This window comes from Ambystoma mexicanum, chromosome 10 (assembly GCF_040938575.1).
Source record: "Ambystoma mexicanum isolate Mex_15411 chromosome 10, UKY_AmexF1_1, whole genome shotgun sequence".
NCBI lineage: Eukaryota > Metazoa > Chordata > Amphibia > Caudata > Ambystomatidae > Ambystoma > Ambystoma mexicanum.
Window position 1 is genome coordinate 223,607,280 of NC_090932.1, and position 25,717 is coordinate 223,632,996.

Sequence of the window (25,717 nt, forward strand, 5' to 3'; positions counted from 1 at the left end):
ACTGAAATGCCTATCTTTTTATATTGATTCAATATTGAGATGGTACACCACTCATTTCACACACCCTTTTCAAATACCTGAGTCACAATAGACCATGAACCAGGCTGGTTAGTAAAATGCAATATTAATTTATTTTAAAATTCAAAAGAAATCATACACTTAATATGGGGCAGCAATCACCAATGGGTTGATAATTACAATGAGAATGTGAGCAAGTGCACTGGATTTAACCTTCTATTGGAACATATGCACAGCACAGCAGAAAAGGAGCACTTTGTGATTTAGTACAGATAGCACCTAAGTTAGAATGTCCCCCTGCAATGTTCCCTCAGCCCACAAATAATACATTCTGAGTGGATCAACAGAAGCAGTAGGTAATCAGGAATAATAGGCAAGAATCGGAATCCAAATCTGACCTTCCCTCCCCAAATAAGAGAGAAAAACAGATTTTAAACCCCTTGCAATGTTATGAAACGACACTCTGAAATGGACAAATAAATAATGAATGTGTGTTAAAAACCTTGAAGCAAATATAATTCCTCACTAAAGCAACAATGCAAATACACTAAGAATCACAAAGAATGGATTACCAAAAGCATACAGTTTGAAAATTAGTGGAAAGTTTAAAACAGATTGCAGCAAAATGACACGTTGGAAACTTGCATTTTGAATTCCTGCCTAAAATTACCCAAACCTGTTTTTAATAAAAAAAACGGGTGAAATGCACTGATTTGGAGCGGGGGATAGCTATAGATCACAGATACAATATGGAAGTGAAAGTAAGTCTCTAGCTGATAAATTGGATGAGTTATGCAAGAAATAAAAAGGTGCGCTTTGAATAAAATGGAGCTGTGAAATAGGAAAGGAAATCATTTGTGACAAGAACAGTTTTACTTTACACTAGAGTGTTCGGCTAGGCTACCAAAGATGGAGACAGTAAGCTCCAGGGTTGATTCGGGAGTTCAACCCTCACCCCAGCGCCCAACCCTGGCAGAAACCAGTCCAATCACTCGAAATAGGACTAATGGTTTAGGATTATATTAGACAAAAATTACTAAAGAGATGGCACTAGCACTAGAAATAAAGAGCGGGGTTGCAAGAATGATTCTAACAGTTTAAACAAGTTATCAGGATAAGGATAGGATGACTTAGAGTGGGGATAAAGACTAATGCAAGACAAATAGACTATGGATTTCTATGGGGTAGAGATGATACTTACAGTCCACTTTTAGTTTGGGATTTTGGACCGTCAAGGGTTCTGGTCACTACATGGCAGCGCGCCTGGCAAACAGCTGGGCAGTTCTGGTCACTGGATACTAAAGATCAGCTGGATGGCGGGATGGCATGTAGTTAGTGGTATCAGGATACTTCCCAAAAACACCACAGCTCTCCCCTTTTTATTGGGAGATTAGTGGGTTTTCAGAATTGAGGCCTTGCTGGAGCAGGATCAGCACTGCTTGGGTTTTGCAGTGGGCCCTGGAGTATGGTCAGCACTGCTTTGGCCTTGTAGTTGGGATCTGGAATCTGGATGGATGGAACAGGAACACACCACAGGAACGTCAGGAAGAGTGTGTGTCTAGAGTCTTGTCAGGGACTCTTATTTATAATGCTCAGTGACATCATCAAAGTATATGACTGGGGCAGGCTTAACTAAACACACCTCTAACAACAGGATTGGACAAGGATGATAGTCTCTGCCTCGCTCTCAGCTGTTTGGGTTTCAGGAAAATGTCAGTTTTATGAGGTGAGTTTTACAATGTCCAAAAATCTCCCACAGTTACTATAACTAAAATGCGATTTTTCCACAAACATACAATTATACAATTGCAATCTCTTAGCAAATTATATACACAGGTTACATATTTTGTGCAGCACATTGCAGTCCAATCCTCCAGTCCGTGAGACCTGGTTTCGCCGTTCTACCAGTTTTTCGCCCTTTTCAATGGGATTTATATTACTCAAAATTCTATAACTTTATACATGGGTGTGGATTATCATAAGAGATGTATGTACGAAAATGTGCATTTGCAACATGGATACTTTTCTTGGAATCTGCCGTACTTTGCCATTTCTGTCCACAAGATCTCTGTGAATTCTACCATATCTTAAAAGAAAGCCCAAAAATGCACTTTTACACTGCGAAAATTCTACATTTTTACAAAGTCTTGCTGCAGAGATAAAAGTCTTTAAAATGTATTTATGAAATAGTCTTTGGAAACAAATTGCAGTCCTTTGTCACTGGATCATTTTTTTCTTTCTTCCTTCAACTGCAACCAACTGACATTTCGTTCAGTGTCAGTTGGTTTTATGTCAAAAATCGACTATGCAAACAGCCTCTACCTCGGCATGCCAGAATACCTCCTGAAGAAACTGCAACGGAACAAAAATGCAGCAGCAAGACTACTCCTCAAACTATCCAGAAGAGACCACATCACTCCAGCCCTAAAAACACTACACTGGCTCCCAGTAAAACATTGCATCACCTTCAAAACAATGTGCATAATGCACAGGGCAATCAGCGGACAAGAAGCAGAATTCTTACAAAAGAAAATAACAGTCTAAAAACCAACGAGACCCCTTCGATCAAGCAACGAAATCCGCCTGGAACTCAAACCATACCTTAAGAAAAAACTTGGAGGCACCTCCTTCTACCACTTGGCCGCGAAAACCTGGAACAACATCCCAAAAGAAATAAGAAGCACTGAAGATCACCTAAAATTCAGGAAATCACTAAAAACCTGGCTCTTCAACACCACAGACTAAATCTGGAAACCAAAACCGGAAAAAGGATGACTAAACCGGAAAGGACACGGACATCCCCGACCCGAGAGGGTAACTCTCACGGCACCTGGAAGGGTGACACCGGATAGACTGGAACACAGGCGGCACGCACGGAGACGGAGTCAACTATCCCAGACAATCCCACCAACACTTTCACCCGCCCCTTAGTTACCGCCAGGTGCCACAGTGGTGTGGAATTGTCGAGATATTGGCAATCACCACACTACCTGAGAGGTTGACATTGGCAGGTGCACTGGCCACAGGAGTACAAAGGGAGGATGAGGGGAGCTATGAGAGAGCATGTTAGAGGTGAGGGCCAGAGGAGTAATTAACCTTATATGCCAGTCGGACCCAGATCAGGACAGAGCCGCATCAGGGGAAACTACGCAAGCCGAGCGCCTCAATTCAGGATAGAGAGGTAAACTAACCAACCTGCTAACAATTTCCCTTTCTGCATACACCTCTCAAACTCCAAACCAAACAAAACCAAAACCTACAGCACAACAAACTGCACAAACTTCACTACATTGCAACAACAAAACAAAAACACATAGTCATGCACAACAGTACACGACGACTACCGGCCGCAAACACCCCGGGCCCAGCCAACAGACCCACCGGGCTGAGGCCGCCAACAGCACAGCACATCACTGCTCTCTTGCACTTTTCCAGCTTCCTCCCACTAACTCAACCTCCCCTCCTCTTTCAGAGCTGCCAGAGCACCAGGGGACCACTCCGGTGGTGATAGTGCGCGGTACAAATGTCCTTTAACATTAACATTCAAAGCAATGTGGGGGTTTCTCAGCTTGATTGAAGGTTGTTTTGCCCCTTCACACTTCCAACTTCCTTGTCCTGGGAGTTCCATTGTCAGTGGGTTAGCCTCGCCTAGTTTCTTTCCAACCTAGTAATTATCATTTAGGTGTTAGTATCTGCTGAGAGTTTATGGTGTGTCTCCCTTCCTTAGGGTGAAGCTTTTAGCTCTGCCATCTGGAATAACTGGTTTTTGAGATCTTGCAAATTCAGCCTATGTGTTTTTAAAATCTTCATTTTCTTATTTAGGGTCCTGAATTAAAACAAACCTGTGGAATAAAATAGCCTATGTGTGTATTATCACCAACAACCCAACCCCTGCACATTGCTAAATAAGGCAAGCTTTCATTCAACAAATTCCTTTTTAAATGGGCCATTTATTTTTCTTTAGTTTGCAAAAGCCCATTTTTACATGTGTGGTGAAAAGCTAGCATTTCTTTCTTTAAATTCGGTTTGGCAGCTTCATCAGATTCCCACACTGTCTTTGCAGCCATAGTCATTTTTTTGAAAGCAGGAGTTTTGCCTGAAGTACAGATATATTGAAACTGACCTGACTCAGAGAGATTTAGACTCTCTTTGAACTGTTGAGCTTTGCATACTTTTTGAAAGAAATAAACGTGTGTTCCTGTGCGAGCAAAAAGTGAAGTTCCTTGTTGATTTCTCTCAGAGTTGGTTTGACAGGGCCTGTCGTTCAGGAATTATTCCTGGTTTTGCTGAGGCACAATGAAATCTCCTGTGCCTGGCAGGGCCTTTTTAATCAGTGGTTTCAGAATGAACAGATGGAATTAGCGTCAAAGCAGCATTTTAAAAGTGTGAAAAAGTTTCATTTTGAAGGGGAATTTTGGGTTTTCGCGAAGCAGTGCTGTCTTTCCACTTTATTCCATTTACATGTTTCAGAACACACTGGCACGCTCCTTCAGTGTGTCACCTTGTTCCATCCTGCCTGAAGTGTGCTTGGCAGGACGGTGCAGCCATCTTTTTGTTGCTGCAAAAACACAGTTTTGAGGTCTGGTGCGCACAGGAGCCAGCGCAGCCATTTGCTGTTTTCTGCAGACAGGCAGCTTGGTGATGTGGGGAAATGCTGTTGAGTGGGTTAATATATCCCACAAGTCAAGCTTATAGAAGAAGGATGTGAGCTGTAGGCAAGTACACTGAACCCAGTAAGTACAGTAGTCCAAAGAAACACTTACACCAATAAAGTTATATTAAAATATTTATTATAGTTGCACAAGGCAGTCAGTCAATGTTTATTTCGGATTAAAAATCCATAAAACACACATGAAACATTACACAACAGTAATCACACTTAATTATTATTAAAAAAAACCTTCCCATGAGTTTACATACATCATCGAAAACCCACACAGTACATATCAAATACACTCTGATAAAACAATACAAATAAAAACGAATTCACTGATATTTTGATGAGCGCCCAATAAAAACACAATCTTCAACATATAACTCCCATTCCTATTATAATCCAGAGTAGAAGTCGCATCATTATTCTCCTTGTAACCTCAGTGTCCCCTTTCTGAAGAACATTGCTCTTTTCAGGAAAGAGAGTAAAGCCCAAGCAACCAGAACAGAGTCAGCGCTCAGAAGAAAAAAAATGGCAGCTCTGTGTTGACGAATGTTAGCCTCCCTCAACACTGGTAATATCGTAGCTGTTCATACCCTGTGCAAAACAATAGCAAATGAGTCAGGTCTTCCTTGTTATTCCCGCACACTAGGCACCCAGCCGAATCCGGATAGCCCTTCCATTGCACTGTATTATCCCTCAGAAGAAGACAGTCGTACCTTGCCCTTGTGATTAGCCAGTAGTCTTTTTTTTTACTAGTACCCCAAATTAGGTACGGTTGGATCTCATTCGGCCGGCTAATCACAGCATGCACTGTATCAGAATTCCTTTCATGCTCAGCAAATGGTCTCTTCATAGCAAATGCTTCTCCTAGAACGCAGTTATAGCTTTCCGCCTCTGTTTTAGTCAGTGTAGCCACTGGTGGAGAAAAGGGTACCTAAGTTTGCATCTCCAAAGGCTTTATCAATGTAGTTGAGCCACAGGATTTTTCTCCAACCCACCCTGGCCATTACTGACCTTATTATAGTATGACAGAGGGAGGCACATTCGTTTTCCCATATCCGAACCCTGAAAATTATCGGGGCCAGAGCCCACTGGTCCACCAAAAATTCCAGTTCCCTGTGGATGGATAGGCACGGGGAGCAACTCGGGAGCCCCAACAATCTCCTGAGAAACTGGTTTTCCTTTATTTGCATCTCGTCAGCCCTCTGCAGACCCCATAGTTGTGCACCATACAGAGTAACAGCCTTTGATTGAGCCACATAAATCTTAGCCACTGCGTCCAGAGGGTGACCCTCACAATGTGCCATGAAGCAAAACATTCCCCCTATTTGCTGGGTTAATTAAGCCAATTGCTTGTTTAAGTGCATTCCCGGTGAGTGTTTCTGAAAATCAAATCCCCAAGTAGTCAAACATCTTTACCCTTGCGATTACTTCTCCAACACAAAGCATAGGTCGCATTTTTGCTGGCTGTTTTCTTCCCACACATGCCATTACAGCTGATTTCTTCATATTTATTTTGAGCCCCAAATTACTCATGAATGCTACATATCCATCAATGAGAATCTGGAGTGCTCTTGGAGTCCTGGTTAGCAAAACGGTGTCAACCGCGTAAGCCAGCACAGGATAGGGCCCGGTCCCCCAAAACCAATACATCAGCCATTATTTTAAGCAAATCCTTCTGGAGTCCATTAATATATAGATAAAAACAGATTGGAGCCAGGACACAGCCCTGCTGGACGCCGCACTCAACCTTAAAACATGCCGTGCACTGACCACCCGGGCCACTGCGCACGCAGGCTTCATTGTTTCTGTGTAACTCCACCAGAACATTCAATACATCCCCTGGGCAACCCATGGACCCGAGCACGGCCCAAAGTTTCCTCATTATCAAAAGCCCTGCTCATGTCCATAAACGCCAAGTACACTCCCTCACCCCTGCAAAAGACTGAGTTAGCCACCAGGAGATATGGGTTAAGACTCTGTTCCCTTGTCCCGACCCCTGGGCGAAAAACAAACTGTATATCACACAAAACCAACTCCTCCGCGAGCCAATTTTCTATGTAGCCCAATACCACTCTCCCATTAAGATTTTTGGAGGTATCCAAGAGTGAAATTGTCCTATATGAAAGTGGGCTAGCATGATCCCCCTTTTTAAAAATTGGGAAAATACTGGCCTTTTTCCAGGACGGGGGGTATTTACCCATTTGCATACATGCATTAAACACCACAGTTAAAAGTGGTGCCCACAAATTCAGGGGGTCCTTGAACACGTCGGAGGGGATCACATCGGGACCGGGGGCACGATTATGCGCTTGCTGGCTGGTGGCTGATGGCTCTAGACACGTCCTCCAGCCCAAATCTCAGGCGGGAGGGGCTTGAACCAGTACTTTCCCTTGTATTTCCTCCACTAAACAAACTACCAGTGTTACAACCAGGATACTTCCTCTACATTTGTGCCACTCGCCCCATCGGGCATAGGACCCCTCTTCACAAACTCCCAAAAGGCCCCCTTATCCTTACGTTTAGCCGCGTCCAGAAATCATCCCAAACTGCCCCTTCAAATTCCTGTTTCCTTCTCTGGATCTCTGTCCGATATAGGGCTCTGGCAAATGCAATCTCCCTCCTGCTAGAAACCGGTGCTTTCAGAATTTTCAGCAACGTTCTCTTTGCACCACTGCAACCCTCATCAAACCAGCCCTTACGATGTGCCCTCCCTGGTACCTTACAGTCGTGAACTTTTTAGACAAAGCGCTCACCAATTCAACAAATTGATCCACAATCAGCCAGGGGGGTGTATCATCATCATCCAGAATACCAAGGAATAGGCCTATATTCTTGGAGATCGAATCTAGATGCAGATTAGCCTCCCTAATTTTCCCCCCATTTGATTCTCCTAGCACCTGAAGCCACCTCCTTCACTGGGCAGCTTATGATATTAGATAAGCCCCCCTCCCCTAACATCCCCTTCATCGTGAAATGGATGGGATGGTGGCCACTGTTCACATCTGCTAACACTTTGAAGCTTAAAGCCCGTTCACATAATCCCACAGAAATACTAAAATAGTCAATGGTCGAGGAACCTACATGACTATTAAAGGTGATTTCACCCGGTATGTCAGGAGCCAACGCCCATTCACATTCCGCATCCCCCATTCATTTAACCATGAGTACATTTAACCATGAGTACATAGTCTTCTGCAGCATCTACTATATCATTCGGGAGGCCCATACCCATTTTAAGGTTAACATCACCACCCCATATATACAATTCATGTCTACTCCTGCTGGTAGCCAGCAAATGTTCGATAAGCACCTTAACCTTAGCAAGCCAATCCATCTCTGTTTTGTGTGGGCTGTTATACAAGTTGATAATACACAACTGCTCTCCCCCTACCAGGGAGAGACGGATTACCTTGAGGAAGTTAATATTAGTCTTAACCAGCTTGATCCTACAGTTAAGAGAGCTCTTTATTAGAGTGGGCAAACCCCCAAAACATCTACCTCTCCCCCCTTGTTTTTCCTTTGATCCCAAAATAAACGAAGCCATCCAGATTTGGGGTCTCCAGTGCCCATGTTTCTTGCAATAGAATCACCTCTTACTTGTAAGAGCTCCACAAAGTCAGAAATATACTTAGTTCAATTAACCAACACACTTAGGAATATTTATAAATCCTTTCAACAGTCGCTGCTTCAGTGCTATTTGCTCACGGTACAATTGTTACATAGTTTGACACTAATGACAGTTCTCCAGCATGGGGTCTGGCATGGATTCACATGCTCATGAATATTCCCCGTCGTCAGGCTGGGAATCCTCGGTAAAGAAAAAATCAGTGTCAGTTTTGTTTCTGATCTTTCTTTCTTATTAGTAACCAATCACTGGTCTCTGGGTCATACTGCCCCCAGCCAATGACTGCCCTCTCCCTAAGCCCCTCCCCTGGCAGCCATCCTCTGATTTTTACCGCATGTTCAAGTGTTGGGAGTCCTCATGCTATAGCTCTCGAGCTTTTACTGCGTTTTGTGTTTTTTCAAAGTGTTTAATCTCATTTTTTTGGTCAGTCGAGCCTCAAGCTCCACCGTTTCTACTTCCGATCAACAGGGACCCGTTTCGGAATTTTCTACGCCCCTCAAGGGCAAAGTTTCTTCGAGTTAGGCTTCTTGGAGGATTCCAGAAGATCTGAGGCCTACCTCGTGGACATGGCCCAGGTCAAGGGAAGCTCGACGTCCGGATCCAAGCTGTTCAGGAACTGACCTGGATGCGGATTACAGAATGTTTTCAAGGAGGATGAGCATTCGAGATGTCTCTACTGCCTTCACGAAGCCAAAACATACGTGGAGAAAGACTGTGCGTTGTGCAAGAACTTGTCGGAACGGACTATGAGGGATAGTTGGATTCGCCTCGCCAGCTGGCTGGAGAAGGGCCCAGCAGGTGAGAAGAAGTAGTAGTCCGAGCGGTCTTCTAAGTCCTGTAAGGGCGCCCCGGCGACAGGGGCCCAACAGAAGGCAAAGCACTGCGAGTCTGCATGCAGCCGGAGCGCCGAAGGGTCGGGCTCCTCGGGTGCTAGGCAGGGCGCACTTTCACCGACGCCATCAACCACTAGCCAACGCTTTGGCTCGGGGAAGAGAAAATCCGAGAACACGGGTAAGCTTCTGGAGAAGTCCCGGTCGATCTCGGAGGAGTCAGCAGAGGGGGAGCGAGGCGGTGACCCTCCCCCGAAGGTGAACGCCTCAAGCGCGCCCAAGGTGGTGAAGGCCTTGATTCACCCGGCTAAGGCCTCTATCGAGGGTGTCGTGGCGGCCCTGGCGAAGCCTGTGGAGGCTACTCCAGTGGAGGCGACCTCGGGGGCCCAGAGTTTCCCTGCCACCGATAAGACCCCTGTGAGAACCCCAGTGGAAAAAGAGGGGGGGCGGTGGCCATCGCAGACAGGGATTTAGCCTCTGAAGAGGAGCTGGTTGGAGTCGTGAAGGTCCTCAGCAAGAGGTTCAAGGAGCTCCGCTCCCACGGGAGGAATCCCGACGAGGCGGACAAAGAGAGCAACAGTGGCGCCAATGTGCCCGTGGAGGAGGAGGACTCCACCCCGCGCCCGTTGCAGCCGGTGCCTGAGCCTCAGGACAACTTGGGGGCCATCTTGATGTCAATCCAAGCCTTATGTACGGGGATAAGGACGAGGTTACCCTTACCCCCGACGGACGACCCAGCAGAACCGGGACCATCGGGAAGCCCTCCAGGCAAGCGGAGAAGAGTTCATCCACCCCCGCCCTTCCAGCCTTTGGGGCCCTCTCAGCCTTCATCGCCTTCCCCTGATCCTTGGGAGGGAACGGATACGGCCACGACGGGGAAGGATGACGACAGTGGTGACGATGGGATGGGCCTGCCATCACCACCCCCTCGGGCCTCCCCGCCCGACAAAATTGTCTCTTTCCATGCCATGATTGCCAGGGCATCCAAGCTTTTCCAGCTTTGCCCTGAAGAACAGAAGAAGGAAGGCTTCCTCTATCAATGGCGTGAGGCCAAGAGGAAGACAGTCCTCTCGGTCCCGTTACTTGATGACATCTGGGATGAAGGGCTGTCTCTCATGAAGAACCCGTCCACAACACCCGCCAAGAGGGACCGGTACGAGAAGAAGTGTCTTAGGGCGCAGCCGACCCCGGATTAGGTCGTCTCAGCGGCGGCCAAGAAGAAAGCGGCGGGGGCGACGGCTTCAACTTCGACCTCCCCACCGGACGGTGAGGGGAAAAAACTGGACGCCATGGGATGACGAGTCATCTCGTCGGCGGTGACGACTATTAAGGCAGCCAATGCCCTAGCGATTGTGGGCCGCTACGACAGGGAGTTGTGGTTTAAGATCGCTCCCCTGCTGGACTTCCTCCCAGACGACAAGAGGGCTGAGGCCCTGGAGATCTTGCAGGAAGGTGAGGTGGTGTCGGAACCACGCCATAACGGTGGCCACAGACATTGCTGACACCGGTTTCCGCCAGTTGGGCAACAGTGTTTGCCTTCGGTGACGGCCGTGGCTCAAAGCAACTGATTTCCGTCAGGATGTGCAAACCAAAGTTTTGGACATGCCCTTCGATGGGAACAACCTATTTGGAAAGACAGTAGACGAATCTCTGCAGGCCATCAAGACCGACACGGAGACGGCTCCGGCCTTGGGAGTTTTACAGCAACGACGGCCGCCCTTTCGGAACTCCAGGCAAGCATGGTGCCTGCAAAGGATTCGGTGGTGGCTCCTCAACGTACCGCCAGGCGGCTCGCTCCTCGTCGCAAGAGACCTATAGAGGACGAGGCAAGTCAGGAGGATCTCGTCGTCGCCAAGAAGGTCAAGGCGGCAAGTCTGCTGCCAAGCAGGACTGAACCGGCCGTAGCGCCGGGCCCCCACCTGAGCATCCCGGTGGGAGGCCGGCTGGCAAAGTTCATCAGTGTGTGGGAGTCCATCTCCACCGACCGTTGGGTGCTGGATGCCCTGGTCCAAGTGCACACTCTCGAATTTCTAAAGAAGTGCCCCTGCATTCCTCCCGTAGCCAGCAAGGAGAACCACGTCCCTCAACTGCTGTTGGAAGTAAGGGCGATGCTGAAGAAAGGAGCCATCAAGCTTGTCCCAAAGAGGCTCCGGAGTGTACTCACGATACTTCTTCATCAGAAAAAAGATGCGTCCTCTACAAGAGTTCCTCGACGCCCTTTGGATACAAGCGGCGGGCAGCTTCGAAGACAGTATCCCACTCAACGAGGCATTCCGCCAAGCTATTCGGTGTTGGGGCACCCGCGCGCATCTCACAGTGGGCACAGACTTTCAGACCCCGGCACATCAGGAGAAGGTGATGACGGATGCGTCCGTGGAGGGATGGGGAGCGTACACCAGAGATCTCCACGCAAGAAGCCTTTGGCTCCCGGAGGAGAGGTCACTCCACATCAACGTTCTGGAGCTCCAAGCCGTGTTCTGGGCCCTCAGGTCGTTCCTTCCGTCCCTCAAGGGCAAGGTGGTGAGGGTCTTCACCGACAACACCACCATGATGTTCTACATCCGGAAGCAGGGAGGCACCAGATCCCCAGTCCTATCAGGATCTTTGGCACTGGGCCGTCGCCCAGGGGATGTTTCTGGTGCCCTTCCATCTGGCAGGAATAAATAACACCATCGCCGACTCACTCAGCAGGGAACTGTGCTCGTGCGACGAGTGGGACCTGCGTCAGGATCAAACGGATCGACTCTTCCAACGATGAGGCAAACCCCAGATCGACCTGTTCGCGACGGCGACGAACTCCAAGTGCCAGAGGTTCACCAGCAGGTTTCCCCAGCGGACGAGCATGGGCGATGCTTTCTCGTTCCCCTGGGACGGCCTGTTCCTGTATGCGTTGTCCCCGTTGCCGTTGCTGCTGCGACTCATCAACCAACTCAAGAGGTCCCGGTGCAGGATGATCCTCATTGCACCGGTGTGGCCGAAGCAGATCTGGTTCCCAGACCTTCTGGACTTGTCAGCGTCCCCCCAGCCAAACTGTCAACGGACGCGGATCTTCTCTCCAGAGAAGGAGGCGCCATCCTCCATCAAGACCCGGGGTCGCTGAACTTGCAGGCCTTGCTCCTGCAGCACTAGAGTTTGGAGGGTACGATATCCCGGTGGACTGCAAGGAGGTGCTTGCAAAGGCCAGGGCATCCTCAACTCTCAAGTGCTACGGACACAAATGGAAGAGGTTCTACGTCTGGTGCCGCGCACAGAAGATTAACCCCCTACGGATTACGGCCCCGAGAGTGCTGCCGTACCTGCTATCGCTGGCCAAGGCGGGGCTAACTCATGCCTCCATCAAGATGCATCTAGCAGCGATTTCCTGCTACACCAGAACTCCTGGGCGATCATCTCTGTGGTCCCATCGCCTGGTGAAGGAGTTTATGAAAGGACTGTTCCGTTCATTCCCGCCGGTGAAGGCTCCGGCCCCGGCGTGGGAGCTCAACGTGGTGCTCAGCATGCTCATGGGGCCGCCATTCGAGCCTCTGCATTCGGCCCAGTTGAAGTACTTATTGTGGAAGACAGCGTTTCTTGTGGCCATCACCTCTTCACGACGAGTGGGAGAGATCCAAGCCCTCTCCTGCAAGCCTCCGTACTTGACTTTCCACAAGACGAGGGTGGTGCGGAGGACGCACCCCTCCTTTTTGCCCAAGGTGCCGTCTGACTTCCACCTCAACGAGCCCTTGGTGTTACCAGTTTTCTTCCCGTCGCCTTCGTCGCCGGCCGAGAGGACTTTGCACTCGCTGGATGTAGCTAGAGCGCTGAAGTTCTACGTGGACCGCACGAAGAGTTTTCGGAAGACATCACAGCTGTTTGTGAACTTTGGACCTGTGAACCAAGGGAAGGCTTCCATTTCCAGATGGCTCTCCGGCTGCATCATGCACTGTCACCGGTTGGCAAACCGACCGTTGTCCGGCCATCCGAGCGCCCATTCGACCAGAGCGATCGCTGCTACCACGGCGTTCCTATCTGGTGTGCCCCTGCTGGACATCTGCAGGGCTGCTACGTGGAGGTCGAGGCACACCTTCACGAGATTCTACTGCGTCGACCAGGATTCCAGGGAGGAGTCCAGGGTCGGCCAAGCAGTGCTGCGCAACCTGTTCACCTGAAGGTGGGCTTGGTGAGGAAGTAAGAGATGCTTAATGTTGAGTTGATGTAATGCTTAATGTTGAGCCTTGCCACCTCCCGTGGTTGTGCATGTGTGTACTGCTATGTATTCTTATATTCATGAGCATGTGAATCCATGCCAGACCCCATGCTGGAGAAGGAACAAGTTACTTACCTGTAACTGTTGTTCTCCAGCATGGGTCTGGCATTGATTCACATGTGAACCCTCCCTCCTTCCCCTCTGCGGCTCTTCACTTGGTCCTACTGTCACTTTTCGTGCTACCAAATCTGAGGATGGCTGCCAGGGGAGGGGCTTAGGGAGAGGGCAGTCATTGGCTGGGGGCAGTATTACACAGAGACCAGTGATTGGTTACTACTAAGAAAGACAGATCAGAAACGAAACTGATACTGATTTTTTCTTTACCGAGGATTCCCAGCCTGACGACGGGGAATATTCATAAGCATGTGAATCCATGCCAGACCCATGCTGGAGAACAACAGTTACAGGTAAGTAACTTGTTCCCTCTGCCATATTATCAGTACGACCGCCCACTTGCGTTAAGACAAAGATATATGGTAAGTGCATTTAGTTAGCAAAACTACATAAGATAGTCTTTTAGGAAAGGAAAAGGTTGATTAGTCCTACAGTAGCAGAGCTTAAGGTTCTAGAGGCACTTCCTTGGCAAACTAAAGCTTTTAAATTCCGATCCTTAACTATATACAAAAGTCAGTTTGGAGATGGCTCAAAGTCTTACGAAGCAGCATAACCGCAACGGTTCCGGACAAGATGCTAGAAGTGTTAACACATTGATGGAGATCCTGTGAAAGGACTCACTAAAGGGACACAAGCCGGTAGCTTGGGTCAGAGTTAAGAGTGGACACCTCTTCACGCCCTCCAACACTCTTCAGCGGCTTCTTGTTGTAAGGTAAGCTATACCGTTTCACCCCACAGAACCTTAGGTTAGAAGAAATGCTCGTAGCTGGATTCTCCTCTGTGCAGCAGCGACAGACCCGGTCTCCTGATTCCTCAGTGTGGTGACGAAAGAAGGTCTCTGAATTGGATGTCTCAGCAGCAGTCTCTTGAGAGAGGAACCTTGGCACAGATTTTTTAGTCTTCTCTGGTCAGTGTGCTGTTTTGGCGCTGATGTTCGTGCGGTCGATGCTCTTCAATTCCTGGAGTCCTGTGGTCTGGTAAACCGACTTGAATCAGTCGGATCGTGTCTATGGAGGTTCACCTGGAGATCAGCAAAGACTTGGACGGATTCAGCCTCTCAAATACGTTGCACTGCAAATGGGTCAGAGGTCACCTGGTATTCCCGGTCTGCAGCTCTGGAAAGGCACAGCACCTCTGGAGATGCAAACATTGCAGTTAGTCTCAGGGCTGGTTGGTCCCAGCAGCCAAAGGGAAGGAGTTGTCATCTTCGGAGCTCCTCTGTCAAGTAGAAATCAGGGTTGGGACAGCAGTGGTTGCTTCACAGTGATGCAAAGGGTTTGCACTCATCTCTGGTTGTCTTCTTCGGTTATTTCAGTTTCCAGTAGTCGACTTGCCTTTCATCTCAGAAACCTCAGCTTTTATTCAGTTTCAGCACACACTCCTCTGCAATCTCTCTCAGCAGTTTACAGAAAGGGGTGGGTGACAGTCCAATTAGGACAGCCAGACCCCCAGTGGGCACTGGTTCCATTCAGGCACAGAGGCATACAAAGGTCAGGGGAGTGAATAACTCCAACCCCACTTCCTGCCTGCCCAGGCACACTGGAGCCTAGGTCGGGACACCCAAGTATTCCCACCAAAGGCAACACACACACACACAGACCTCCCCATCCCAGAATGGTAGAAGAAGGGCTAACAAATGACAACCATGCTAGAAATTGCGGGAAAAAATAAGCCACCATGTTAGAACATAGGTGACCCTATTGTGCACAACCAAGACAGTGAATACAGTCTGCGGTAAAAAACAATAGCTTGTAGAACACATCCACTGCCACCACACATTACTAAAGGGTTATTTGTGACAAAAAAAGTCACAGGAGCACAGAGAAGGGGGAAAATAGGTGGTGGTGGTTGTAGTATCAATGAGAGACAAATATATAATATATATTAAAGGTGTTTATTGATACATTAAAGTAATTGGTTAACTATATACGAAGGGGATTTGACGAGAGTATATGAAGGAGGATGCTTCAGTCTCTCCAACCGCCAGTCTCTGTCCTTCTCATCCTTCCACATTCCACTTCTGGAATCCTTCTAGCTTCCACACCAGGTGCAGCACATATTACCATGCTACACATCCCTCTTCTTTCTAGACACTTCCTCAGTCTCCATAGTCTGTTAAGTACTTCGGTCTTTGATACTTTCTTCCATACCTTGATACTGAAGTTTGTATGCCATTTGGAATATGTGTTGAATTTACTGGTAAGGAAAATTCTTGGTTCACTCTATTTTCATCAACATTACTCTTATCCACACTCTCACCATTAGTCTTTCCATTCATTACCATTATTCTCCCATTGTTCCATACCCTACCATCACTTGTTCTTACAGCATGCTTAAAAACCTCACTGACTTGGATAGGTTTCGACCATTTAATGCCTTTCACTCTCAAGGCTTCTGGTAGATTGATTCTCACAAAACATCCTACTTCCAGATTCTTGTTTTGTTCATGCCATACTTTGTTACTCATTTGTCTCTGCCTAATCATATCTGCCGCATCACTGGTTATTATTCCCATATTTAGCACATCAGTCATCCACCCGGGACACAATTTGGTTGTACCTTTTCTACCCTTACTCAATTCAAATGGTGATACACCAGTCGTACTGTGTGGTGTAAACCTGTGTGCTATAATCATCTTTTTGACTGCTTCTTTACAATTCATTCCATTAGCCCACGCACATCTAATTGCATCTTTAAGTATTCTATTGAACCTTTCTACTACACCATTGGTTTGTGGGTGATAAATCGCACTCTTAACATGCTTAATTGTTTTTTCTCTCAAATACTCTTCCATCTCTCTAGAAACAAATTGTGGACCATTGTCTGATAACATAACTTCTGGATAGCTTTCACGACCACATATCTCTCCCATAAAATTAATGATATTCTTGGTCATGACACTCAGCATCATTTTTACTTCTGCCCATCTCGTCAATATGTCAATAATTACCACACAAAATGTTTGATATCCCTCACTTCACATTGGATCCCTTATGTCAAAACCTACTTTCATCCAGGGTCTACTTGGTATATCATACATAACCATAGTGTACTCATTACTCACACAATTCTTGTCTGACTTATTACGAAGGATACAATCTCTTAAGCTCCTTTCGATTTGTGCATCACATCCTGGCCACCAATATGTATTCCTTATTCTATTCTTCGTTTTAGAAATGCCTTGGTGCCCTTCATGTCCCAGATATTTTTTTTTTTTCTGGTGGAATTAGTCTGTCTCCTCTAAGTAAATATCCATCTTGTATGCTTAATTCATCTCCGACACTCCATAATCCTTGTACTTCTGCCTCTTTAATTTTACTAATGGGAATATGTTTACTGTTGATATTTTCTAACATAAATTTAATTTTCATGTCTTTGTTCATCCCTTCCAACCATTCATCTTTGGAAATAGCTGTGTCTTGCAATATACATATTGTTTCTTGTTGACTTTCTTCACTTTCACATTCTTCTTGAACATTTGTAAGCCTAGATAGGCAGTCTGCAGCATAATTCCTAACGCCAGGAATGTATTAAACCACTATATTAAATTATTGCATTCTATGGGCCCATCTCCTTATTCTTGCCGACACCTTATCTAATCCCTTACTCATGAACAGTTCTTCAAGTGGTTTGTGATCCGTGTGTATCTCAAACTGTGTTCCCCACACAAAACTCCTGAATTTGTTTACTGCCCATACAATAGCTAAGGCCTCTTTTTCAATCGTTGCTTATGTCTTTTCTGCTCCCTTTAACAACCGTGAAACAAACACAATTTTTTTCTCTTCTCCATCATGCACTTGTGCTAACACTGCTCCTAGACATACGTTACTGGCATCCGTTGTAATCATTGTACGTTGTCCTCTTAGATAGTTTTATAGTGCTGGCGTAGTTGTTACAGCATTCTTTATGTAATTGATTTCTTTCTCACAATTCTCATTCCATTCATATTTCACATTCATCTTGGTGAGATCTCTTAGTACGGCTGTGTGATCAGCAAACTTCCTTACATATTTAGAATAGTATTCAGTCATTCCTAAAATGTTCTCAGTTGTTCTTTATTGCTGGGGGTTGCCATAGTATTGATTACAGACATTACATCTGGTTTTGGTGCAATCCCTTCTTCTGATATAACATGGCCTAGTTATTCAATCTGTTTCCTATTAATTATAGATTTTTCCTTGCTTAATATCATGCCCATTTTCTCAATGCTTTCTCCAGTCTACTATCATGCTCAGATTGATCATTGGCATATATAAGAAAGTCATCCTGAAAGAAGACTATACCTTCATCACCATCAAATATGTGGTGCATGGTCTTCTGAAACACTGAGGCTGCTGATATAAGACCAAACGGCATTCTCCGTTATTGATATATGCCTTCCGGGGTTATGAACGCAGTCGGATGCCGTGAGTCCTTATGCAACTGAATTTGATATGCAGAAGTGACATCTAGGGTTGAAAATACTCTGGCTGACCCCATAGTTGATAGTAACTCTTGAATATTGGGTAGTGGGTGTCTTTCAGGAATGATGCATTTGTTCAGTTCTGTAAGATCAATACACACTTTGACTTTTCCTGAGCTCTTCCTCACTACTACCAATGGTGACACCCATTCTGCGATAGCAATTATTTCAATTATCCCTTGCTCTTCCAGTTTCTTCAATTCCTTTTTAACTTCTTCTCTCATGGCTAGAGGCACATTCCTCAGCTTCTGTGTGACTGGTTTGCAATTTTCTTTGAGTTGTATTCTGTGTGTAATACCTTTCACACACCCTATTCCATCCTAGAATACTTCCTTCTTTATTGTCTCTGCGGTCATTTCATTTGATTCAATCACATAAACAGATTCTTCTGCACTTGCATCCAATCTAACCTCAAGCCATGCTCGGTGTGTCCAGCTGAGTAAAGGTGATGCTCACTTTTTTGATACATTCACTTTCCCATTGGTGGTTCTATTCTTGAAAGACAACTTTGCTTCAAACCATCCAATAATGTCTATTTTGACACCACCATAAGCACTGGGATTAATGTCCGATTCATTTAACCATTTCGGACCAATCTTTCTCCATATTGTTTCCGGCAATAGCGTGTATTTAGCTCCCGAATCCGTCATCGTCTTTATTGGAGAGCCATTTATCATGATGATGGTCTTGGGACTTTCCAGTTCTGTTTTATTTGCGCCATCACTGACGACAAAAACACATTCTTCCTCTTCATATTCTTCTGCACCACCAATCCAATTCATGTTTCCTTTATCGATCCTACAGCATTTGGCCAGATGACCCCTTCGATTGCAGTTCTTGCAGATTATATGGATAGCTGGACATTCAGGATTGTTAGCCCAGTGCATGGGACTGTCGCATCTAAAGCACGCTCTGATTCTTCCTCTGCCTCTTGGACTCATTTGAGGTTGATGACTATTTATGAAACGGCCTATGGTGTATCCTTCATGTCCGCGTCCAAACCCTCAACTCTTCACATCACCACTGTACTTGTATGTACTTTGCATCTTGGGTTCTTCTTTCCGCTTGATTACAGAACTTTGACCGTTCCCATTATCAGCCTTCGTCATCTGAATTGCATTGATATTAGTATCTGGTTTCACAGAAGTACTTTTTACTCTATCTTCTAAAGTCTTTACACAGTTTTCCATATGTTCATCTTCCTTGGCAATGCATAGTACCACATCCAAATCAGGGTCATCTTCAGCCCAAAGTCTTTCCCTAATCTTGGTGCTATTACACTCTAGCATGAATTGATCTCTGAGTCTCTCCTAGTTGTGGTCCAAATTTGAAGTTCTTTGCAATTTTCCTTAAAGGAGTTATATATTGTTCCACACTTTCCCCGGTTTCTTGTGATCTCTTTCCAAACTTATATCTTCCGGTATTGTGCTTTTTTCATATTCATTCATATCCCCTTCATCTGATAAATTCAGTAAATCCTCATACTTTTCCTGTCTAGCTCGTCCCAAACAATGGAGTAACAATGACCTCTTGCTCTCCACACTGTAGTTTGTTCCACAAACAACTGATGCATAATATTCAAAGGATTTTAACCACCTTTTCCATGGCGAGTTTGGTTCTGGCTGGTGGCATAACAGTGTGCATTGTCATGTTTCTGGCTGTGGATTGATCACCTGCCCCTCTGTTGTCAATGGTTGCTACTGTCAATTCTTAGATTGATAACTGAGTCGTACACTTCTCCTTATAATTCCTCTCTTCTTATACTGATGAAATAGTATGTTTCCTAAAGGTTATACTTCGAGATTTGATTGCACACTATTTCTCTTTTTCCTTAAGTACTGGGATGAGTAGGAGCAGGAGCAGACTAGTTGCTCTTTATTATCTCCTCCTTGTTTTTTTTTTTGTTGTTGCCGCTTTATTATCAGTATTTATGCGCCCATCGATTGGATATTATTGTTCACTTTTGATGTGCAGCGTTATTGTTTACTTTTGTCCCAGTTATGTTTACTTTTGGCCCATAAGCAGCGCCGCTTCGCCGTCCGTCGTACTAACAGTGGCCTTTGTTTTGCTGTTGCCACAGTAACCCATTCAAAATGACTGCACGCAAATGACGCGCGTCATCACGTTGCTGGTGCTTTTCTCTAAAGCACCTCCTTCAGACATACAATGGAAGCGCTTGTGATCCGCTCGAGGCAGTATTCATATAAAATGTGGCCATGCGGCGCGGGGCAATGTTTTCATAAGATGCAGTCACGCGAAATCACAATGGCAAGTGTGTGAGAATACTCGATAAATATTATGAATGGAGAGTGCATCTATTCACTTAAACTTGCATCTTTAGTCACAGCTGAACGTTGCTCCCTTGTTAATTATGCATAATAATCAGATTTGCTGCGGCTCACCTGTTTTTCATTGTTTCCTTGGCTCAAACGTTCCGCTCAACTGATTGCAGGGTTGGACCGTCTGTAGTTGTACTTCCTCGTCGCCGAGTGTAGTATCAATGAGAGACAAATATATAATATATATTAAAGGGGTTTATTGATACATTAAAGTAATTGGTTAAGTATAGATGACGGAGATATGACGGGAGTATATGAAGGAGGATGCTTCAGTGGTGGTGTGTGCCGATCTCTTAGAGTTTAAAGTTTTAGGAGGGATGCAAAGTATCCCTCTATCCTTAAGAACTGTAGTTAGTAAGGATAAGAAAATAATCTGAAAGGAGAACCCAAAGCGTTCCTGCGCATAAGGAGCTGTGTGCTGCAAATATTAAACACAGATGCCTTTAAAGAGAGATGGTGGAAAGTAGACTCCGTAGTACAGGCAAAACACAGAGAACAGAGTACCAAAAGTCAGAGCAAATAACAATTAATGAGTGAAAAAGGCTCTACTCATTCAGGATAGAAAGAAAAAGGTCCAGACATCCAGCAAAAGGTGCTGGGGGTATCACTAGGAGTTGGGATGAAGCATAAAAAGGATAAATCTGCTTAACATTATGTTTAACCCAAAGTAATTATTTAACCTAATAGATGTATGTCTGGTTTTATAATAGTGTGTGTTTGTTCAGTATACCAGTGCACTATATTCTTAGGGGTTAACTGTGGGGATTTACTGCACTTCATTACCATCCTTCCTGCCTTCCTTGCATTAAGCCTGACTGCTCGGTGTGACGCATCCCTGTCAAGAGGGGATGAGGACCCCTCTCAACCTGGGTTGAAGGACCTTCAGAGTGTTTGCCAAAATCAGTCCTGCCCCAGAGGTGACGTGTGGGAGTTGGCAGGGCCCCAGTCGCTGGCCATCCTACCTGTGCTTGTCTGCAACTGTCAAGTGTCACTTCTTGCTCTATACCTGTTGTGGACGATGCTGGCCAGTGTTTATCTTGTTCTCCTACAGGACTGCAAACTTCAGAAATCTGAGCAACAGATGCACGACAACAGAGTTCACCAGGGGGACAGGCAGTGATGAGAAAAGAACAGAGCGAAGCCTTAAAAGTCAAACTGGCATTTCAAAACTCTGTATACAAACTCTAACATAGACTCATAGTGGGCCACCATTACAAAGAGATGGTTGACCTGCATGTGAACATGGGGCAGGGCTTATGCTTTCTAATTGTAATCTGGCCGGTAGAGAGAAAGAAGGCAGCTGTTGACCTTAGGCAAAGGTCCCATCGGGAGGGAAAAGGGAGGATGAAGACGTGCAGAGGAGGCCAGCCAGTGTGGGCAGAGTTAAGGGAGGAGAAAGCGGGCCAAGAGACCAGGCGGTGGTACAGTGTTTCACAGAGCGTGAAGAAGAATTGGAGAAAATGTATGAAAGGTCAGTGGGTGAGAGAAGGTGGTTCTTGGGTGTAAGAGTACTTGCAATCTGACACTGAATGAGACTGGAGTAAGTGAGCGTGAGTAAGGGAGGGTGCAGGGGGATATGACAGAGTGATTAGGAAAGGTGACTGGGAGAAGGTGTAGTGGGAGGAAAGTAGTAGAGCGCAGTGGGCGGACTGTGTTCCGGAGGGTAGTAAAGTAGCAGAGGAGGAGAGTGTAGTGAAGAGTCGTGAAAGGAAAGAGAAGGTAGTGGGATTAGAGTGTAGTAGAGGATAGATCGGAGGGTTGAGGAAAGGAGTAGATGGTATTGAGAGAGATGTACATTTGTGGGAGAGAAGGGGGGGGTAGTGATAGAAAGAAGGGGGAGACAGTGGGAGGAAGACCAAGAAGGAGAGTGGGAGAAAGGAAGAGGGGTAGAAAGATCAGGGTGAGGAATACTAGGACACGAGGAAAGGACAAGTTGAAGCCTGAGCTTTTGGAAGGCATCTGTTGCAAATGTAAAGATTATTGTGCTTTGTGGGGACCCTGGATAAAATCCACCTAAGAAATCCCAGAGGGAGACAGCTAGGTAAAGCTTTTGCTATAAGGCCATCTGAACCAGCCAGTTGGTTATTAGATACTAAGGGTTACCAATCTCTCGTGATAATCTTGGGGGTTAGAGCTGCCTAGGCTAGGGAGGGAAAAAGCCCACAGGAGACGTGAGAGGGATGGATGGCCATTAATGAAGCCCTTCTCCATACTTTAATAAAAACCATTCAGCCATCTTCATGAGCTGGTGTGTTCTTGGGGCCATCTGTGACATCTGCCGCAGCTACCATTATAAGTGAAGTCTTGCCTTCCCTTTTGGGGTCAACCCTGTTTTGTCTTGGGATAGGTTGTGTTCAATCCCTCCCTCAAGAGCTGAGGAAAAAACTCACAAACGGCCACCACTGCAGTACTCCCAACCGCAGGGGCCATATTGACTAAGACTGGATGGGGCTTATTGGGAAAAATGGTCAGGACAACACCTCAAAATATGCAGAGTTGGCAAAGGGGCTTTCACCTTATGGTAGGTAAGTCACATTTGTCTTGCATATCTCTTCAAAGGAAGGTAAATGCCAGATCCTCTTCCCATGCCTTAGCCTCCCATGATTGACACACATGCATTATGAATGTAAGTCCTAGAGCTGAGTGCTTACTCGTTGATTGTTCATAATTGAGTGTAATTTAAGCCTCAGGCTTGATTCCCAACTGAGCCGATTGAAACGTGCATCTATGCCAGGATTTTTAAATGTGTACTGTTGAGTAATGAGCGGAAGAGGAAGATAAGGAAGAGCCAAGAGACAGATCAGTTTGTAATGTGCACTATATAAATGTCATTAAAAGAGTTGTTGTAATTATTATTTGTATTACCATTAATGTTGTGTCCTGTGCACATTTTCCATTTCTCTCGCTTTATTTTAGCTGTACCGGCGGCTGTCCGAAGTTCTAGGTCTGAACGATGAGACCATGGTGCTGAGTGTTTTCATAGGCAAAATGTAAGTTTGCTGTTTGGAAATGGAGCCCCATTTTACTCTGATGGGGCTTCTGCTGATTAAGCTAACAACCTGACATTCTGAGTCTTATGGTTTCAAGCCTTGTGAATCGTGTAATGTAGTGGCTAAGCACCTTTCTTAACTCTGAACTCTCATCTGCACAACTTGTGTTACCTGGTTTCCAGTGCATTGGTTTATAGGGGTCCTAATAGAGCTTTTCAACTAAAAAGGCTCACTGCCAAAAATAATTCAGCCCCAAAATCGACCTCACTATAAAAAGCCAAAGGAAGATATTGCTAAAAGTAAATTTTGTTGCATTCATGTTTGTTTAGTTTTAAGAGAGGTACCATTTTGCGAATATCTTTTTCCAGTATCCTGGAATGTAGGAATTAGGGACCAGCAGATTCTTTTATTTGGGGGTGAGGTACTGAAAATTTACAATTTTACAAACCTGCCTAATTATTTTGTATTCCATGGTGTTCCTTCATGTCAATAGTGTTTTTCATCTTGTAAGTACATGTTCAAATTTCAACCAATTATGGGATTTATTTTTTTTCCACTTTATTTCTTAATTAAATAGTGGGATAGATGGGTGGCATATTTGGCAAAAATGTGATTTGTATGGTTGAAGCACAACATTTGAGGCACAGCTAGGACCTATGGATCATTTTCGGCTTTCACAGATTTGCCCCCAAGCAGCAATAGCGGGTGTTAGGAGAGTTTTCTCTTGGAGTAACTTTTCCTCCATTTTTTTATGCACCCCTAAACTTTTTACTTTTTGTTTTTGTACTTTGTCTTGACATTTTACAGTGAAGTGAAGCCTTCAGCTTCACTCCACAGGCCTTTTGCTCATGTTATGGGGAAACTGACAAGTCATTCAGACTGTCAGTACTGGGAAACTATGTTTCCCTTAGTCTTTTGACTTTATCCATTTGTTTAACTTTTTACAATTGCACACAGCATCTTCAATGCAGTGCAATAGGGATACTTTTCTATGAACCCAAACTACACTCAAGGGGATTTCTGGTTACTTTCAGGTGTGCCTAAAGACAACTGGTGGCAGCAGTTACTTTTCCACTATTTTTACTCTTTTATTTTAGCTCTCTCGTGTTTACTGAGTTTGGCTACTTACTGGGGCTAGTGTCTTAACATGGCCGTGCCACAGGGTTTTTCTTTGTCCTTGGGCCATCTTGTTCCTTTGCCTTCTTCCTGCCTTCCTAGGTTAGAAAAATCTTTTTATGGGCATAAAAGTGCATGTGTGTTGGAAGCCAGGAAGTTGGTTGAGACTGGCTGGTCATACACAAACTGGTTTCTGTATGCCTGGAGTGTATGCATAAAATTCACCAACAGTGGTTCATGATTGGACCACTTCTGGGGTGTGCGTGAGGATCTCATCTTCAATGGTTGGACTGAGATACTGTGCTCACCCGAGTTTTTCAGTAAGAGAGTCCTACAGCTATTCTCCAGAGATCCTGCAAGGAGCCAACTGCACAGCCATGAAGACTTCGGAAGACTCATGTACTGATCCTGAAAAGCCCCTGCAACCAACCTTTGCTACAGTGCTGGTGGAACCCTGTCTGGCTGCTGATCGTAGAAGACATTTGCTGGTGCTTCGATTCGGTGTAGTGGTTGGAACAACCATTCTCGACTTCTTCTTGGTGCCTGTCGACATAGTCTTTGGAAGCATTTCTGGGCCATCCAGTCAACTGACCAACTCCAATTTGGGCTACCACAGTAGAAGAATCATTCCGTGCCTCAGCTCTGAACTCACAGGGTCGTTAGCTTGTCCTGCAAGAGTCCTTCCTGCGAAAATGTCAGCATCCTATCATGGAACGGGCCCGAGATAGAGGACAGACTTTGACTGCAACATCTTTGTCTCCTGCTGTCGCTGCGCATTGGTGGCCGTCGCTGAAACCGGCTTTCCTGCATCTAGTAAAGGATCCTGAAGAGTCCTGCACCAGTACCTGCTGATTTGTTCCAACAGTAGAGGTTGCACACAACTCCTGGACACAACCAGAATTCTTCTTGCATCTGCAGCTCCTGGGCTTCTTCAACCGGAACCAATGGAAGGAAAACCTACCCCAGGTGACCATCCAATGACCTGCCAAGTCTGAAGACAAATCGGAGTACGGGGGGTAAGTTACAGTGCTATTTGCCTGCTTCCCTATCTCTACCCTTTTAAGTTTGAGAATTTTTTGAATAGTGTAACAACTGTTTGGCGTTTGCAATGGTTGCTGTCGAGGGCCTTAGGAAAGCTGGAAACAGTCTTGCTCAACAGTATATGCCTTCATCTGACTTTTGGAGCCTTCAGTAACCTCTCCCTCATTGTTTCACAATTTCTAAAACTCTTTGAAGCTTTGTGAACTTTTGGGCACAATGCCCCAATCAATTTAGGGTTGGAATTTATAAGTTATGGTTGCAATTCCTCTGGACTAT

General features: G+C 45.7%; 1 protein-coding gene across 4 annotated transcripts in view; it reads left to right on the plus strand.

Annotated features, from left to right (window-relative positions):
* The window catches only part of XPO7 (exportin 7), a 1,985,528-nt gene that overhangs the window by 1,086,071 nt on the left and 873,740 nt on the right, over positions 1–25,717 (plus strand). For all 4 annotated transcript variants that reach the window (XM_069617724.1, XM_069617725.1, XM_069617726.1 and 1 more), the window contains one exon: positions 23,211–23,284. In XM_069617724.1, coding sequence (XP_069473825.1) covers positions 23,211–23,284 — 74 coding nt within the window. The remainder of the gene's footprint in view (positions 1–23,210; positions 23,285–25,717) is intronic.